General features: G+C 36.5%; 2 protein-coding genes and 1 pseudogene across 2 annotated transcripts; 1 reads left to right on the top strand and 2 right to left on the bottom strand.

The window, feature by feature from the left end:
• The first annotated feature begins 3379 nt into the window (after nucleotides 1-3379).
• Nucleotides 3380-8733, top strand: LOC132617075 (protein TPX2). Its single transcript, XM_060331965.1, has 20 exons — nucleotides 3380-3831; nucleotides 4639-4729; nucleotides 4828-4966; nucleotides 5051-5081; nucleotides 5262-5433; nucleotides 5564-5660; nucleotides 5765-5866; nucleotides 5963-6076; nucleotides 6165-6320; nucleotides 6430-6492; nucleotides 6566-6643; nucleotides 6731-6886; nucleotides 6973-7104; nucleotides 7192-7272; nucleotides 7361-7480; nucleotides 7582-7748; nucleotides 7847-7955; nucleotides 8034-8093; nucleotides 8177-8271; nucleotides 8363-8733. Exons 1-20 carry the CDS (start codon nucleotides 3675-3677, stop codon nucleotides 8481-8483), a joined length of 2241 nt encoding a protein of 746 aa, XP_060187948.1. The 5' UTR covers nucleotides 3380-3674; the 3' UTR covers nucleotides 8484-8733.
• Nucleotides 8734-9513: 780 nt separating this feature from the next.
• LOC132617076 (probable disease resistance protein At4g27220) lies at nucleotides 9514-17945 on the bottom strand (annotated as a pseudogene).
• Nucleotides 9970-12470, bottom strand: LOC132619456 (putative E3 ubiquitin-protein ligase RING1a). Its single transcript, XM_060334360.1, has 6 exons — nucleotides 12460-12470; nucleotides 12237-12357; nucleotides 11154-11374; nucleotides 10907-11078; nucleotides 10644-10760; nucleotides 9970-10077 (listed from the first exon to the last, which is right to left on the bottom strand). Exons 1-6 carry the CDS (start codon nucleotides 12468-12470, stop codon nucleotides 9970-9972), a joined length of 750 nt encoding a protein of 249 aa, XP_060190343.1.
• Nucleotides 17946-18277: the final 332 nt, after the last annotated feature.

Consider the following 18277-nt stretch of genomic DNA (forward strand, 5'->3'; position numbering starts at 1 on the left):
GTGTTAAACAGGGGGATCCTTTGTCTCCCACCCTTTTTCATTTTATCTGCAGAAGTGTTAACCAGAAACCTGAATGCTTTATTTCAGATTCATCAATTTAAGGTTTATAGTTTGCCTAAATGGAGTCCTAGGGTGAATCATCTAGCTTATGCTGATGATATGATCATTTTTTCTTCAGCAGATGTGTTTTCCTTACAGCTGGTCATGGAAATATTAAAGAAGTATGAGAAGACTTCTAGCCAAAAGATTAACAGGGAGAAGAGTGCAATTTACATGCATAAAAATGTTCCTGGTGATGCGAGCATTACGGTAGAAATTGTTACAGGAATTGGGAGAAAAGAATTTCCTTTCACCTACTTAGGTTGTCCTATATACCATAGTAGGAGAAGGAAAGACTTTTTCACAAGCATTCTGATGAAAATAATGAATAGGCTACAGAGCTGGAAGGAAAACTTCTATCCTTTGGGGGTAGAGTTATTCTTATTAAGCATGTGTTACAAAGTATGCCTATACATTTGTTATCAGCAGTTAATCCTCCTATAAGTGTAATTAGGCAAATGCATTGAATGTTTGCCCAGTTTTATTGGTGCAATACTGTGGGAGGTAAAAGCAGGCATTGGGCTTCATGGAATCATCTATGTTTACCAATAATGGAGGGAGGGATGGGTTTTAGATCTTTATATGATGTCTCTATGGCTCTTTTCTGTAAATTATGGTGGAATTTGAGAACTAAACCATCCTTATGGAGTGCCTATATTGTCAACAAGTATTGTAGAAGAGAGAATCCTATGATTAGTCAATGGAAATATGGTTCTCAAACATGGAAGAATTTGTTGCAAAAAAAATACATCTAAAGTTTCCAAACAAAACTTACTTTGGGTACCTTTTCAACCCCTAAAACGACGATCCGAACGTTTACGTATCCTTGATGTATTGAGCCTACATTATAATACACAGAAAAAAATATCAGGCTCTATATAAAATATTGACATTTCGGAGTCTTGACACACGACTAATCGTTGGTCAAAGTATGGAAAAAAACACTAAGTGTTGCAAAAAAAAGATTCACTAAAATAAGATGTTGCGATCTTTTTATGGAAAAAAACACTAAGTGCTCCTAAGTGTGTTATTTTTTTAATGCGTAACTTTATTAGCCCATATAACAGCTATCTTCTTTTCCTTGTAATATATAATAATTAACTATCTTTATAGAAACAGAATCTCTAATTTTACTAATAGTCTAGAGATTTTTGACTAAATATTTTAATACTTTAATACACTATGTATGACAAAGAATATTATATATATATACATCATTAAAAAAGACTTCTCTTCGATATACAAAGTGTGATTAAGCTTATGATTTAACAATTAAGAATTAGATTAGAAGCATCTTTTTTGCCTATAGCAATGAGATATTATTTAAATTTCAATGTTGTTATAGGTGTATAACAGTCATTCTCTATAGCAGCCAAAAAAATTTGAACCCAATGATTTTATAAAGAAGTTTGACTGTGTATTATAAGAACAACGCTTACGCTTAATCAAATACGTTTAGATTTTTATGAGTTTGATATATTTTTGTTGAATCTATTATAGAATCACAACCAATCAAAATATGTAGTATATAATCAAAATATGTAGTATATATTATATACTCCTATTATTATGTAGTTATGTACTAAAAACAATGGAATGCTTTTTTCTGGTAGATAAAAAGTCATCACAAATCATAAAAGGTACGGATTTAGTAAGTCAAATATAAATCCTAATACATGTACTTCACTGAAAGTCTGAAATGATCATAACTATCTGAGATAAGAAAACTAGGCCAAAGAATTCCGACAACTGTTAAGAATGATTTAACTGACAAGATCTTCAGAAAATTTCCTAAAAAGGAAAAGGCTAAATATGGATATTCAGTCAAACCTTTTTATAAACTGTTAAGAAGGTTTATTGGAATATTTTTGGCTAAATACCTGGATAGATCCTTTAACTTGACTCAATTTTTAAGTTAGACGCTTTAACTTAATTGGTAACCATATAGACACCTCAACTTAGTAGAAATGTATCTTTTAAACACACAAGTCAGTAAAACCAAGTACGTGTGCATCACTTGCTGATTATGTGTCAAAGAACGAATAAGATAGACACGTGGAATAAAAAAAATCTCCAGCACAACCCCCTTTGATCTTCTTCTTCATTCCAAAAGAAGCAAACAAACTTTGCCTTCATTCTCCATTATTTGCTTCTGCAAATTCACATGTAAATTATAGCAGTCAATTATTATACTCTTCTTCTCCAATGGTTCCCTTCATCTCTCTTCCTTCTCCTTTACCACCTCCCATGTCCCACTCTCACTTAACCCAGAGACAAGTATAGATTTTCTTTAACTGATAGATGAAGGCCTAAAAGTAAACAGGTTACGTTTTGTCTAATTTTTCTAGTTTTATGAACCTGCATTTTTTTTTTTACTAAGTAGGAAATCAATGCAAATTTTCAAGATTAATGGTGTTGTCTTGGTTGAAACGTTAAAAAGGGAATTTACAAAATCCCTCTAAGCCTGAAGTTTGAGTCTTTAACATTTTAAACCTGACTCTGTTTATTAAACTGTCAAAGCTTCCTATTAATAATTTGGCCTTTATTTGCTTCATTTTGTTTCAAACGAGTATGAAGATCATGGGATAAAAGAGAATGTGTGAAAAAAAAAATATAAAAACAGGAATTAGTATGGAACTTTAGTTGTAGTTGTGCTTTTTAGAGATGGAGAAGAGAGTTTTATGCCGCCAGGGCTTTTCTTTTAACAATGGTGAAGATGAATTTGAGGAAGATGAGGGTAAATTTGGGTTATAAAATTTTTTTGTTGATAGAAGAGCTGACTCAGCAGTTCTCTAACTTTGACTCACGCACCTACATTGAACAAAAGAGTACGTGATATGCCATGCAGGACTAGTGTGTTTAAGTGATACATTTCTGTCAAGTTGAGGTGTCTATCTGGTCACCAACTAAGTTAAAGTGTCTAACTTAAAAATTGTGTCAAGTTAAAGGGTCTATCTAGGTATTTAGCCGATATTTTTTTTGTTATCATAGTGAATGTTGTTTTTATAGAAAACATGTAATATACTCCCTTCATCCCTATTTATGTGGCAAACACACCTTACTCGTTTATGCGGCTATAAATCATTTCATTAAAGGATATACAACTATTAAAGTCAAATTGAATATTAAGTGTGGAATTTTTTAAAACATATTAAAAAAAAAAGTGTGCCAAATAAATTGGAACAAAAGTAGTAACATAAAAATTGAAACTGGTTCGACGGAAAACTTGGATGGTGAAATGTTGTTAATTTCCATTTAATTTTGGTTAGCATCTGTAAAAGGAAAAAGAACAAAAAAGTTTAGCATATGTTCTACGCACCTAAAACGACACCGTTTCTTCCATGATGGAGTTGATCATATACCAATATAGCCGTTATAGAGTTTTGCCAGATACCAGCACCAACGGTCAACAAGATCATATATTTTTCAAAGGCAAATTCGACCGTTGATTTCCAAATCAGAAATTCGACCGTTTTTTAATACTCTCCCGCTCCCAAAAAAAACCAGCAAAGTGAACATCAAAATTAAACAGAGACAACAAATACATTTAATTCTTTCACGTTCCTGAAATTGACATGGCTGAAGGAAAAGAGGATCCGAATTTATTCCAAATTGATGAAATGTACGAGTTTTCGGCCCCGAAATTCTACGATTTCATTGACGGAGGGACGGAGGAAGATATGCGCAAGGCAGAGCTTTGGTTTGAGATTACAACTAGCTATGCTCCTTCACGTATGTTTCAAGATTTTGATTCTTTAGTGTTCTTGCTTGTTTTTTGGAATTTCATTTTAGTTGTTCAATTTACTGACTGTTAATTCTTGTCGTAGTTACTTGTTCTTTGATTTCTGTTACTATATTTGTTGTTTCTTGTACTTCGGTTATCGTAGTAGTTTGTCTGTAGCTATTGTTGGGTCATGCTTTCTATAGTTTTTTGCTATTATTTCTTCATTTTCGTTATTTTTTTTTCCGTCCTGCTTTGACATGATTACACTGGTTATGTTATTGTTGAATAGTGTTTTTGCCACTTCAGTGTATCAGTCACCAAGTTGAAAATTTGAGATACTAGTTTTATCACTGAATACAGTTAACTAAAGAGCAAGATAGCTTATGATTGTGATTACAATTCATCAATCAATTAGGGCTCAATCCCGAACTAGTCCGTGGAATTATTGATAAATACAGACCTATTACATCCCTGGTGGAGAACAAATGTGAGACTTAACGGCGAAAATTTAGGGCTAACGGGCATTATCTCTAGGTCAACTTCAGGAATGCTTAACCTCCAAACTGGATTTCTCGCAATTCGATTCTGCGAATACTGCTCCCTTTTGTAGATCCTGCAGATTGGTAGTGGATACATTGCCTTGTAGCTGCTGTTGATTGCTAGTTTTATTATAGAATCATTGGATGTACAAGGAATGTTGATGTTTAAATGGCGGTCTTTGTAGATGCTGCTGATTGCTATATTCGTTATAGAATACCACCAATTTGAAGTGAAAAGTTGATGTTTAGTTACCTTTTTTTTGTTGAATGTTGCAGCTTGTATGCCAAGAATCAAGACCAGTAGATCAGTACAACTTGGGATCCCTTGTGATTTTAATGAAGGCGAGAAGTTGCAGAGTAATATAAGGTCCTTATAGTGCAACAAATATCTCAAGATTTAGATGATACAATGCCAATTCATTTTACTTTCAATTAACCATCATGTTCTTATTCGATCTGCAACAGGCCTGTAGCAGAGGTTATGGAAGAGGTGACACCAAATGAGAACAAACCTGCAGCTAAGGTTTTCTCTTCTGCGGTTAAGGAAGAGGTGACACCAAATGAGGAGATTTTAGTAGACCTTAATGGAAGACTTCCCAATCTGGTACGTCTGCATATTCCGTGGTAACTGAAGCACCATTTCTTAATTTGGCCTCTGTATCTCATTGTATTTTTTATAATTTTACAGGAATCTGTAGAGAAACAGCCAACTACTCAAGGTTAGTTATACTATGGCTTATCAATTAGATTTGTTGCTTTAGTTTTTTGCCCATTTAGGGGACAATTTCAGCTGTGATGTGCTATTGTAGCTTCTTTGGCTCTTCAATTTTTCATTCTCGCATTGTTCCTTCGGCCTTCTGATCATTTAGGGGCCATCTGATCATAACCTTCTTGTACAGAAATGTGCACCCCAGGACCACCACCAACAATGTCTAAGAAGATAGACCCTAGGAAGACTGATTCCAACAATCAGAAGACAGCAAAGAAAATTTCAAGCATGCTTAGAAATCCTTCAGCAGTGAAGTCAAAAACATTGCCAGTGAAGATCGCTAATCCTGCCAGCGTGAGAAAGTAAGTGATGTGCTATTGTAGCTTCTTTGGCTCTTCAATTTTTCATTCTCGCATTGTTCCTTCCGCCTTCTTAATCTCTCCCCCCCTAAATTATTTTGGTCTGATAGAGTGAATGAACTTGCTTGCACAGGCAAGCAATCATGAGAAGTGCTGTTGGAACGCCCAATTTTGGTCAAGAAAACCAAGCTATAAAGAGACAAAAGCTAGAAAGTGGAAAAGCCAAGCAGGTAGTTTATCTCTGGAGAATACTGAATATTCAAAGTTGTATTATCTGACCTCACGGGATTTAGCTTCTTTTTTTTTTTTTTTTTTTGGCCTCCCGAATTGCTAGATTCTGGATGTTAAACCCCCAAATTTGCTGCACAAAACAAAACCTGGAGTTAATGGTTCCACCTTCTCTTCGGCTGCCAAAACTCGTAAAGAGGACAGAAAGGTTTCCGTTGACTACATCTTCCTTTATCTCTTGCATGTGATGGATATATATTTATCTGAATATTCAGCATCTAACTTAGAGTTTATACTGTTTAAGATGTACGTCCGAGAACCAGTACCACAGTTTATTTCAACAGCAGAAATGATGAAGAAGTTCCAATGTAGCACAAGGGAGATGTCGCTGTCTTGCATGAGCAGTTCCACTTCGCATGTAACCTCTGAAGCCTTTCTTGATATCGGCTTATTACCTTTCCATTTCTTTATAACGTTATATTCATCACCAAGGATGATTGATGCAGAGGAAACCTAATAAACTTAAATTAACTGCGCCTAAAGAACCTGAATTTGAGACTGTACAACGTGTCCGTCCAACTACAGTGAAGAGTTCAGCTGAGCTTGAGGAAGAAATGATGGCTAAAATTCCCAAGTTTAAGGCTCGCCCATTGAACAAGAAGGTGCCTCATTTTATGGATGATTTTGCGCCCTTTTTCTACCTTCTGATTTTGAATATTTTCGATTGATCTTATCTTATATTTTTCCTTTGTGTGTACACCTTGGGAACAGATCTTGGAAGCTCCAAATCTACCAGCATTGCCTAAAAGTACACCGCAACTTCCAGAATTTAAGGTATAGTATCCCTATTATGAAGAGCTAAGAGTAACTCAAGAAAATTCAGCTAAGATCTACTACACTTCTGCAGGAATTTCATTTGGAGACGATGGCCAGGGCCAATCAGAATGCGGAAACATCTTCAGTCTTATCCATGGAATCTACTAAGGTTGTTGCTAACTACAAAGTGGATCCTGTAAATACTCATGAAAAAAAAACTACTTGCTGTCATACTGACTAAATCAAACATTTTCAGAGTCACCAATGGAAGCCACATCTTACAGCTCCTAAATCACCTATTCTGCAAACGTCACTTAGAGCACGGCCTCCACAGATCAAAAGCTCTGAAGAACTTGAAAAAGAAGGACTTGAAAACATTCCGAAGTTCAAGGCTAGGCCTTTCAATAAGAAGGTAACATAACCTCCCAATAGTTTTCTACCTTCTGGACTATCAATTATTGTTTATCAATATTGGTTGCTGACATTTTTGACTTGTAGATCTTTGAAAGTAAAGGAGACCTGGGAATGTTCTGCAACACAAAGAAGCAGGTGACGGTGCCTGAAGAATTTCATTTTGCCACAGATGAAAGAATTCCACCTCCAGCTAACGTTACTGATCTCTTTGACAAGGTTCCATCAGAATATCATCCTTCTTACTACTATCTTTAGAACCTTATACCTTCACATTTTTCTCACTGTACTTTCCCCAATTTTCAGCTTTCTCTGAATTCCGAACCTAGAAATGAAAAGACTATACCGACAAACACCAGACCAAGTCCTTTTCGTCTCTACACAGAGGTGTGTATATTTTCTGTGTGTTCCTGTTTTCGTTCCTTCTTATCGAAATGATGTAGCTCTTCAACCCTTGGTTTTTTCTTGAATCCAGGTAAGAGGAGCAGAGAAAGAGAGGAGACTGTTCACTGAACTTCTACAGAAACAGATTGAAGAAGAGAGGTCAAGAGTTCCCAAAGCAACTCCATATCCTTACACAACTGATTACCCTGTGGTATGTAACACACATACTATTGTCATATCTGTTTTGCAGGAAAACCTTTTTCTACATACCCCCTTTTATGTGAACTCATTTCTTATGTTTCCCATTGCCAGATTCCGCCAAAACCAGAACCAAAGCATTGTACAAAACCAGAACCTTTCCAACTGGAGAGTCTGGTCAGGCATGAAAGGGAGATGCAGAGGGAATTGGAAGAACGGCAAAGATTGGAGAAGGAAGAAGAAAGAATGAGGACTTTTAGAGCACAACCAGTCTTGATCGAGTAAGATCTCAAAGATTGAATCTTTTATGTACCATCTTTCTTTCGTAGTGAATCTGAAAGGATGAATAATGCTTTTTTCCAACCCTTAAAACGTGTAGGGATCCAATTCCAGTTCCTGAAAAAGTACGTAAGCCCCTCACTCAAGTTCAGAAATTTAATCTACATGTAGATCACCGTGCAACAGATAGAGCTGAGTTTGATAAGAAGGTAAAACTTTTTCCATTTGCACGCAACTCTCTCTGGAAGCTTAAGCCTATAGTACTCATGTTATAAGATGGTGTGCAGATTAAGGACAAAGAACTGATGTATCAAAGATACAGGGAGGAGGCAGAAGCTGAAAGAATGGTATGCGTATTTATTATGTTATTTCGAGCAACTCTAACTACGTGATTAGACTAATTCTTAATGTGGTGGATTGTGGTGGTTAGATGGAAGAAGAGATGGCGCTGAAACAACTACGGAGAACTTTGGTGCCTCATGCAAGACCTGTGCCTAAATTTGATCATCCTTTCCTGCCACAAAAGTATGTATGATTCATGCTAAGAAGTTCTTGTCTTCTTCTTTTTACATATTGGAATAACTACTGAACCTGTTTAAAACACACCCACTCACAGGTGTTCCAAACAAGTGACAAAACCAAGATCCCCCAAGCTGCTGATTCTTAAAAGGCAAGAAAGGAGAAAAATGATGTGTCCCTATGCTGCAGTTTCTAGTGCTGCCTCCCAGATGAGGTGAAGATACAAACTTTTAATCGATCCAAAAACCGGGAGGAATGTTCAAGAATCCTTGAACTCCATAGAGAGATTAGGGACAATGTTGTGAAGTGGTTGGAGTCAATGTGTTTATCTTAAAAAATGTGCCCTTAGTATCATCAAGTATATGGAGTAAATTAACACATCGAAAATTGTAAAACAATGGCCATGTGCATAGTGCCAATCCTATAACGTATATGGAGTAAATTAACACATCGAAAATTGTAAAACAATGGCCATGTGCATAGTGCCAATCCTTAGTTCAGAATTATAACGTATACTTAATTGATGTCTGTAGATAAGTTTTTTTTTTCTTTTTTTCTTTTTTCATTTTTTTTTTTTTGTCCCGCCCGAATTGTACTAAAGTGCGATACACGCTACTTCAGACCAACCTTGAAAAAGTAAACGTGATCCCTTTGTTTGATTGGTCAGGCAGGCATATTTGTTTGGTGTAGCAAATAGAGACTAGGGGTAGTGGGGAAAGCAGTGCCAATCCTATAACGTATATGGAGTAAATTAACACATCGAAAATTGTAAAACAATGGCCATGTGCATAGTGCCAATCCTTAGTTCAGAATTATAACGTATACTTAATTGATTGATTAACGTAGAAACTGTAGTGACGATAAGTTTTTTTTTTTCTTTTTTTCTTTTTTCATTTTTTTTTTTTTTGTCCCGCCCGAATTGTACTAAAGTGCGATACACGCTACTTCAGACCAACCTTGAAAAAGTAAACGTGATCCCTTTGTTTGATTGGTCAGGCAGGCATATTTGTTTGGTGTAGCAAATAGAGACTAGGGGTAGTGGGGAAAGCAATGCTGAGCACCCAATCTCAGGGAGTTGTGTGTTTAGGAGCCAAAAACTAATACTTATAATTCATACAAATATATTAACTGAGCACCCAATCTCAGTAGCAATTTTCATATTAAAAATAATTGAACACGCATGATTTAAAAATCCTAGGTTAGCTAGCCACAGCAGGAACCTAGGAGAAAAAACAGGGAAGCGTTGGAAAACACAAACAGCTTGTAAGTTATAAACAAACCATCATAACTTGTGAGGAAAAGGAAACAAACCATAACTTGTGAGGAAAAGGAAACAAGAAAGAAGATACTAAATTCATTATAGAAAGAAAGATCATATGCCAGAACTGAAAACTAGCAGACTACTGCTATTCAGCGAAAACTAAGAAAAAGTTCCAAAATGCTGGACTCCATATGCTCCTATCCGACTTGAGGACATCACATTTCAGCTGAATGATCATCATACCTCGGAATTCTTTCGCACGTAAACAAGGATCTGAAAGAACAGAAAAAGATTGTTTAAGTGGGACGCTGATGGAAACACAAGCATAATTTTTTTTTTAAATAATCCATTTTTTTAGCTCCAACTTACCAGATCCTTGTTTAAAGTGCAACTGGAACTGATTCCTCCAACAGTTGAAGAGTAACATTGGACCCATTGATAACTCAAGATAGCATATTTGATGCATCCATTAAGATTGAATGGTTAATATTTCCCTTTACCGCCAGGAATTTAACATCTTTGGCTAGTGATTTTGTCTCCTGAGCTACAAGCTGCACTCAAGTTATATCGTTCAGGCAAAACGGAAAAATGAACAGCCTGGCAGATTTTATGGAAGCAATTCCTAATTGACGGTATTTAGAAACATAACCATAGAACAACAAACTTGTATCATCATTATTGAGACATCAAAGTTGAATCAGAGAGGCATATCCATGTGATCAGAGACAAGATTGTGCAGCACCAGAAAGTTTGAAATTTGTTTTGCATTAGCAGACAGCTTCTTTTTTTTTTCTTCTTGATGACATGGGAACCCGCAGCCGCTACCCTTCGGGTGTGCTCAGGGTAAACCCAGCTCCTGTGCAATAGCTCGCAAACCACACAGGAGATATAACCCGCACTAGGCAAGCCCTGTGCGACGAGCTCAACCCAGAAGGCCTAATTAACAGAAGTGATTAGAAGCTGTCTGCTTTGGTTGCCCATAAAGCAGACAGCTTCTAATCACTTCTGTTAATTAGGTCACTAAGGCCTCCATATGACTATGTTTCATATCTATTTTTGAAAAGGATAGGGGAAAGTATTTCTTTTTTGTTCTTAATAAAGTATGATGGAAAGGAACTCTTATTTCACGGAGGTGTCCAACTGATGTGCTTGGCGTGCAGCAGAGATGGGGCTTTTTCAGACTTGGTGTCGTTTGTTTGTCTAATGGAATAAGAAGCTCAAGATGGATATTTAACTGCAAAGTAAGAACAGTGAATTACGGACAAATTATCCATTGAAAGAACCAGACAGCTCATGAATTGTGACGCATCTCATTTAGAGATGTTATAAAGAAGCTAGGATAAATCATTCTTGAATAAGCATGTTTAGAGAATCTATTACCTCGTGATCATTTGCTTGCGCACTTTCAAGATAATCAACTAACTTAGATAATCGCGTATTACGAGCATTTCTGCTACCACTGGCACTGCCATGTCGACCGTGGCTTCGAACACCGCCTCTTCCCCATGTAAGTGTTTCAGGCTTCAGTGCAGGTCCAGGAGAAGGTGCCTCTCTGGGAAATTGAACTGCAGTTTCAATGCGTTCACCTTTGGACTCGCAGCTGAAGAGTAGTAATCTGGGCAGTCACCTCCTGCGTTTCCTGAACTTGGTTTGTGTTCCATGCTCATCCTTAAGGGGTGAAGAATCTTTGTTCTCATCATGATCATCATTTTCACTCCCATTTGGATCAGATCGCTCAGGTTCTGTGCCCTGACTGTTTCTTTTTCTTCTTGAATAAGCATTGTGATAATTGCGAGATGATGTTCTTTGTGCAGATGGAGCAGCTATGTCTTTACCAACTTTGGGCCTCTTAATTAATGCTTCATCTATACAAAACATAAGGCATGTATCAGTTCTATATGTGTCGCCCCCAACATATAATGAAATGTCAATCAGGAAGAAAAAGTTATATCTGCGTCCATTTTAATTAACAGTTTATTTCAACAGTATAACTATATTCTCTACTGGGTAAAGCATAAAAGCAAATTGGACTATCCGATAGGCATAATATAACATCTGCAAACACGTGTTCCACAAACAATGGTAAAAAAATCCTCCATTTCATTCTCAGATTCGCTAAATACAAGGAAAAAATAACCTTTTAAAAGTTGGTTTAACATGTGTTAGTAGAGCACTTGGAGTCGGTCACCAGCAAGCCTAGACGGACACATTGAGATCTTCATTTTATGAGGTTGCAGGATGTGATTTGGCCATAGTAGGCATCTTAGTTTCCAAATGAGAGTTTTCTATAGAATGTCATCTTTTAGATCTTAGTGATAAGGGGGAGAAAACAGAATCTATTACATTTAAAGAAAATATCATCAACAAATTAAGTTCAATTAATTCATAACATCTATCTTCAAGATGCAATGACTAATGGATCAAACAAGAAGTACAAACATGCAAACAAATGCACACATGTCTATTCAAGAATGAGGATTTCAGGTGCGCATTCCACTTCAAGAAAGACAAGTCACTGAAACAAGATATTCCACAAATTAGCAGACAAGTTTCATCAAAAGGAAGGAGGAAAGGAATTTATGCCTCTAGAGGTTTTGTATTTCTTCTTTTTTCCCCAGTGCCCCTTCTTTTTTTCTTTTTTTTTTTTCCATTATTACAGGCGAGGAAAGGAGGTTTATTAAGCCGCACAATATTAAAATTAAGGAAATACATCCTCTTCATAATTCTCAGCATCTGGATATATTGCCTCCATCAAGGTATCAAATCCAGGGTCATCTCTCAATGACCGTCGACTAGCACAATGTATGCGACAAGCAAGGTATTCATTATTCCTGTAAAAGGGCGATTACAAACAAAATCCACAGTAGTCTTCAGGTAATTCTTGGATTCTAAAGACTGGTTAAACCACAAAACTGTTTTGATGCATTACATACCCAAGTCTCATTGATTTATCTATGCACTCCCTGCAAAAAACGGTGTTGACATCCCATCACAACCTGATTTCTCTTGATAATAATTGTGCATGCAATGCAGACACCCAATAGTATTAAATATTGACCTTATTAACTTACATATTACTAAATTTTAATTTATTTCATAATACGCATATTATATAATTTACGTAGTATAATTATCACTGGATTATTTCATGAAACATGAATGTACTATCTAATCCACTTTGCCTCCAAACTTAATTACATGGTAATCTAGGGGCAGTTAATTCTGTGATATCATAATTTGACCGATAACGAAGTTTCCCTTCCTTTTTCATTTCTTTCTCATTCAACCTTCGTGTTTTTTCTTTTTGCAGCGTCCTTACTTTTTTCTCTCTTTAGTTGATCCGAACTTGAATATCTTGGACGTCTAGTCCACTTCTAGATATTTTTCCTTTAAGCGAGGGAAAGCCATATCTGTGTCAACAACTGAACAAGCTTAAGACTTCAACAGTCAACCAGTGGCGGATGGAGCATTATAATTTGGGGTTCAATTACTGTCGATGCGGTGTACAAATTTATATGTAAAAATTTACTAAATTTACAATAAATAGTAGATATGAACCCATAACTTTAGAAATATAATGGTTTAATGCGAAAAAATTTAAAAGGTTGAACCCCAAGAGTTTAAATCCTAGATCCGCCTCTGCAGTCAACACTGGTACCATACCCTAGTTACCAGAGGCAGATTCAGAACTTGAAGTTTATAAGATCCTATAATGACCTCAGGTTAATAAGCAATGATAACTGCGTTCACATTCATTTATTTTATAGATATTTAGTGGATTTCCTAATACAGATACAAGCTCTCTGGGCAAAATCTACTAGGTTCCCGTGAACCCATAAGTTACAATATTGTTGACCCGCCTCTTTGTTATCTCTTCTTCCTGAGTGCAGAGATTGCAAAACAACGGAGATGACTAGAAAGTACAATCACTTGATGAAAAATAATGAGTACAATGATGCTTTATAAGATTTCTGATTGGATATATTTGGGCAAGTAAAAGAAAGTTCCTTAAAGTTCCTTCAAGTGACAGAGAGAAGTAACTATCTGAATATTACTTACTATTTAGCAGTTAAAACAGAAAGAGAGCAGTAGAACAGGGGTGTATTAATGCATGACATGTATTGTTAGTTAGACAATGGCACAAGACAAACCTTAGAATTGAACCTCTGCTGTATCCATTTATTGAGATCATCTTTCACCTCAAAACCTTTGTTGTTCACCAATGCGAGACTCGGTGTACTCACAGATCCCAGGACAAACGTCTTCATTTCGGGGCAGCTTTCAATCATCACATTACAAAGAAATGGAAATTCAAGAGCACACTTCATTGGAGAGAAATGCCCCAGCTTTTGTAGCGCTCCAAGCTGCAGATCTTCCAACTGGGAAAATAAGGGCTCATTTAGTCATTTCTTCTCCTTGTTCCTGTCCTACAATCACTTCTTCTATTGATGCACAGTCTCTTATCCATAGTCTTCGGAGATTCAGAACACCTCTAGCCACTGATGGAGACATCAAGTTTCTCAACTTGCCACACTCACTAACTACCAATACTTCAAGTTTGCTGAAGTAGCCAGTTGGAAGTTGGTGAGAACACAGAGCAGTGCTGTCAGCATAACCGAGTTGTAGCTCTTCCAGACTGGGACAAGAAACCTGCAAATGTTGAAGGCCTTTTATCTTTATAAAGGATGAAAATTCAATATAGCTTCAATTACAATCGAAAGATGAACCATATCTCATCTTATATCAAGGTAACAGGAAGTGAAAGACTTGGATTTTTTTTAATTCATGAAACTTACTCCAACTACGATCTGACAAAAAGGAATCGTGATTCATGGCTTTAACAAAGAGGCAAATCTAGGATTTGAAGTTTTTGGTTCCTACAATGACGTCAAGTTAATATACAATAGTAACTGGATTCACAGTTAAATAATTATAGACATTAGTGAATTTCTCAATACAAATACAGGGTTTAGGTAACATCCACTGGGTTCACTGAACCCAGTGCTTTAAGGCTAGATCCGCCTACGCTCTAACATAGGGTTAATAATAGCGGATGAACTTTACCCGCTTATCCTTTGTAACAGTAAAATCATGAAAACTATCTTTTGCCGCATTAAAGTTATCAAACTTTACCTACTTAAAACAATAAAGTTACTGAAATATTCTTTATCGCGTTAAAGTAATTGGTTACGTGTGAATTGCTTAGAAAATACAAATGATTGAAATGTCAACTTTTCCACAATAGGTTATGACACGCTACTGGCCATGTATATGCTTTGCCACTTTATAAATTCCACATTAGAAAATTTTGATTATCCAACAACAACAACAGGCCCAGTATAATCCCACCATGTGGGGTCTGGGGAGGGTAGGGTGTACGCAGACCTAACCCCCACCTTGAAAGGTAGGGCGGCTGATTATCCGCATTTTATAAAACAAAAGACGTCTAGAAAGACATTCAAATGAAGACAAAACTAACTTAAATTATAGATGAAGTACTTAGGTAAACAAATATCATATATAGTAGAAAAAATAGACATTGTGTGAATAAAGATCTTTAATGCTCAAGTATAAGGTAATATTTAATTCATAAAAACCCTCCAAATAATAAATTCAAATTATTTTTTTTCATGATATGTCACAGGTAGAATAGAACAGTAGAAGCACACCTTTTCATCAAAAAGAGATTTGAGTCGGTGACAGAGTTGTTGGCTGTAGGCCAGAAATTTTGGAACTCCGGTAAGTTCCAGAAGCGCATGAATCGTAACTGAGGGAACTCAATGCCCTCAAAAGTGTCGCTGCAAAAGTACTGTAGACTATGACAACCGCTTACCTCCAGGCTTTCGAGTCTGGAGAACAATATATTATTCTGACAGTGGATATTCAATAAATGTATCAATGAATCATAAACAGACAGGCAGAGATGTTTCAAGTTCTGAAAAGCATCGAGCAACAACTCGGTCAGCACATTCTTGGAACCATTTCCGCTTGAATGTACAAATTCACTCTTCCTCAACAGGCGGTGGATCCAATCACCCAATGGGGTGGTCTCAGTGACCTCGAGATCCATAATCATGTCGTACTTATCCATGAGTGAACTATCGAGGTAACTAAGACCTTGTTGGCCCACTTTTAGATAATATCGTGTCAACTTGGAGGAAAGGCCCAAGTTACTATAAATCACATCTCTGGAGCATTTAACTAATGTCAGTGCAGTCAATCTCGATAAGGATTCCAGCTCCCTCAAGGTAGAGTAACTACAATGTTTCACTTTCATCATAGTAGTTCCTCCAATCGAACTATTCTTGACAAGACCCCTGGTGAAATCCTTTCAAGTGCTTGATGCTCATTTCAAAACTCTAACATAATTAGATTGGTCAATTTTCCTATCTCCACTGGCAGCTCCTCTAACTGAGAATATCTGATGCTGAGAATTTCTAAAGTGACAAGTTCGCCAATAATGGATATGTCAACCAACCCTAAATTACTCAGAAATAGCGTCCTCAGATTTGATAATAACCGAAGTGATGCTGGAAAAGGCCAAATGGACTCCTCATATCCACTCAGGCGTGAGACATTGAGTTTACTCGTCGCAACAAAAAAGTTATCCTGTAATTTGAATGGCTCTTCAAGAAGTCTTAACATTAGACACTCAAGTCTTGGACAGACTATTGGTTCAGGAAGCTCATCAAATCTTTGTGCAACAATTGACATGTGACTGTATGGCTCGTAAGAAGTTCTTCTTGGGAACTCTTCCGAGTTCACATCGTGACTTACCATAAAAACATGCTTGCTCTCAAATGCAATATATATAGCCACGTCACGGACCACATCATGCATTTTGACATAATTTTTGCTCGAACCTAGGGATAAAAAGAAACGATCTTTCTGTGTTTCTAACAGATGACATACCCGCTTTCTTGCTTCTTCTATATTTTTAATTTCTGAAAAGATGCCAAGCCCCATTGCATATCTAAGTAATTCTTCAGGCCAAATATTACTATCTTCCTCGAACAAGGAACAAAGCAAAAACAGGTACCTCACTTCATCACTTTCCAAGTAATCGTAGCTTAGCTTGAGAGATTGACACACATTTTTAATCACTCCTGGGATATTTTTTGGTGTTGATACTTGTAATTGTTTAAGAGCATCCTCCCATGAAGTCTTGCTTTTACACTTTAGCACTCCTGCAACTGTAATAATTGCAAGCGGCAACCCCTTGTCTGACTGACAGTTACTTCATCAACCTTTCTTGTTTCGCCCTTTGTCTGATTTCTCAGCCAGAGTTGTTTTACCGACACCACCCATACCACATATCCCAATCATAGTAACACCCTCATGTCTCAAAGCTGTCATGAGCTCCTCCTCTTTCATTTTTCTGGATTCAAACTCCTCATCATTATTACTAGCAATAGCTTCAATTCCGACTGCAGGTGGTGCAGGATAGGAGAAATCAGCAAAACGTTTGCCTTCATCTCGAAGTTCAACCACCTCCAGTGCAATTCTCTTAGCTCTCCTGCTCAGCGCGTAAAGTGACTTCAAGTTTGGACACCAACCATAGAAGCAACCTCTTTCAACCTCAACTCTACTTCGCATTACACCTTCCAAATCTGCAGTAGTTGTATTAACACTAGTTAACAAAGCCTCAACGTTGGGTGAAATGACTTCTAAGTTTTTCCAGGCAGCCTCCACTCCTAGCTGCACTCCACTTCTGATATTATGTAGCTTCTGAGATTCATTATCCATAAACCTGATGTTCCTCTTGTAGTAAAAGAAATACCCAATCCCTCTCACAACTGGCTGCATCAAGCAATCTGTGACTTTTCCTACATACATATTAAGATCTCCATAGCTATCTTCTTAAACTACTTCTTGAAAATGTTTGCAGTAGGAATCAGTAAAAATAGCTTGAAAGTTTAGCTGAAACAAGAGTAAATGTAGTTTTCTTTGTTGAAAGCCAATCTGCAACAGAGGATTACAAAGTATGAACAAGAGGAAAAGGGGAAGGAGTGAACTTCAAGTTGACTGAAAACCAATCTCACTTAAAAAAAGCCAATCTGCGGGGTACTTTCAATAACATACAATACAAGATAAAATATTACATCCAGGTAGCCATATTTTTTAATTTACATCCTCATACTCAATTATTTTTTATATAACAGTATTTATACACACATGATATATAACATTATACGTTTACTATATACGATGATATTATAAATATATGTCATTTCAGGTCAATATTTTTTTCAAATAGACCGAGAGTGATATTTTCCCTTGTTAATATTGGATAACAAATATTTTTACAATATTTCAGAAAAAATTGGTCGTTTACGTGACCTTAAAAATTGAAATATAGAAATAATATCACAATCAAAGAAAATATATACAGGTAAAACTCAGGTGTTGAGTCAAAAGATGAAAACCTTTTTCAGTACAGATGGGAAAAACGGCGTCGTATTTGAAGACCTACATTGAATTGTTGAATCAAGTGGAGTGAACAACTAAATAATACGGCAAAGGGTCAAAAGTACCCTCCACCTATTGAAGATAGGTTCATGGGGAACTTTCTTTTTTTCTTCTTGTTTTAACCTTAGATTTCCAACTCAGCAAAAAAAAGAATTACTAGATATGCGGGTTTGTTTAAATATGATGTGGACTTGTGGAGTCTTTTAGGTAAGAGCAAATATGAGCTACTTTTCTATCGGCAGGGGTTATTTTGCACCCAAAAATAAATGGAGGGGATAATCA

The sequence above is a fragment of the Lycium barbarum genome, chromosome 11 (assembly GCF_019175385.1).
Source record: "Lycium barbarum isolate Lr01 chromosome 11, ASM1917538v2, whole genome shotgun sequence".
Taxonomy (NCBI): Eukaryota; Viridiplantae; Streptophyta; class Magnoliopsida; order Solanales; family Solanaceae; genus Lycium; species Lycium barbarum.

What these genes read in the sequence shown, in the direction of transcription:
- LOC132617075 (XM_060331965.1), top strand. Translation starts at nt 3,675, where the DNA reads ATGGCTGAAGGAAAAGAGGATCCGAATTTATTCCAAATTGATGAAATG. An exon ending in GAAACAGCCAACTACTCAAG is followed by an intron (nt 5,082 to 5,261) that starts GTTAGTTATACT and finishes CTTCTTGTACAG; the next exon opens with AAATGTGCACCCCAGGACCA. An exon ending in CGCAACTTCCAGAATTTAAG is followed by an intron (nt 6,493 to 6,565) that starts GTATAGTATCCC and finishes ACACTTCTGCAG; the next exon opens with GAATTTCATTTGGAGACGAT.
- LOC132619456 (XM_060334360.1), bottom strand. An exon ending in CTGAGAATTATGAAGAGGAT is followed by an intron (nt 11,375 to 12,236) that starts GTATTTCCTTAA and finishes GCATTAATTAAG; the next exon opens with AGGCCCAAAGTTGGTAAAGA. An exon ending in AAGTTCAGGAAACGCAGGAG is followed by an intron (nt 11,079 to 11,153) that starts GTGACTGCCCAG and finishes TCAATTTCCCAG; the next exon opens with AGAGGCACCTTCTCCTGGAC.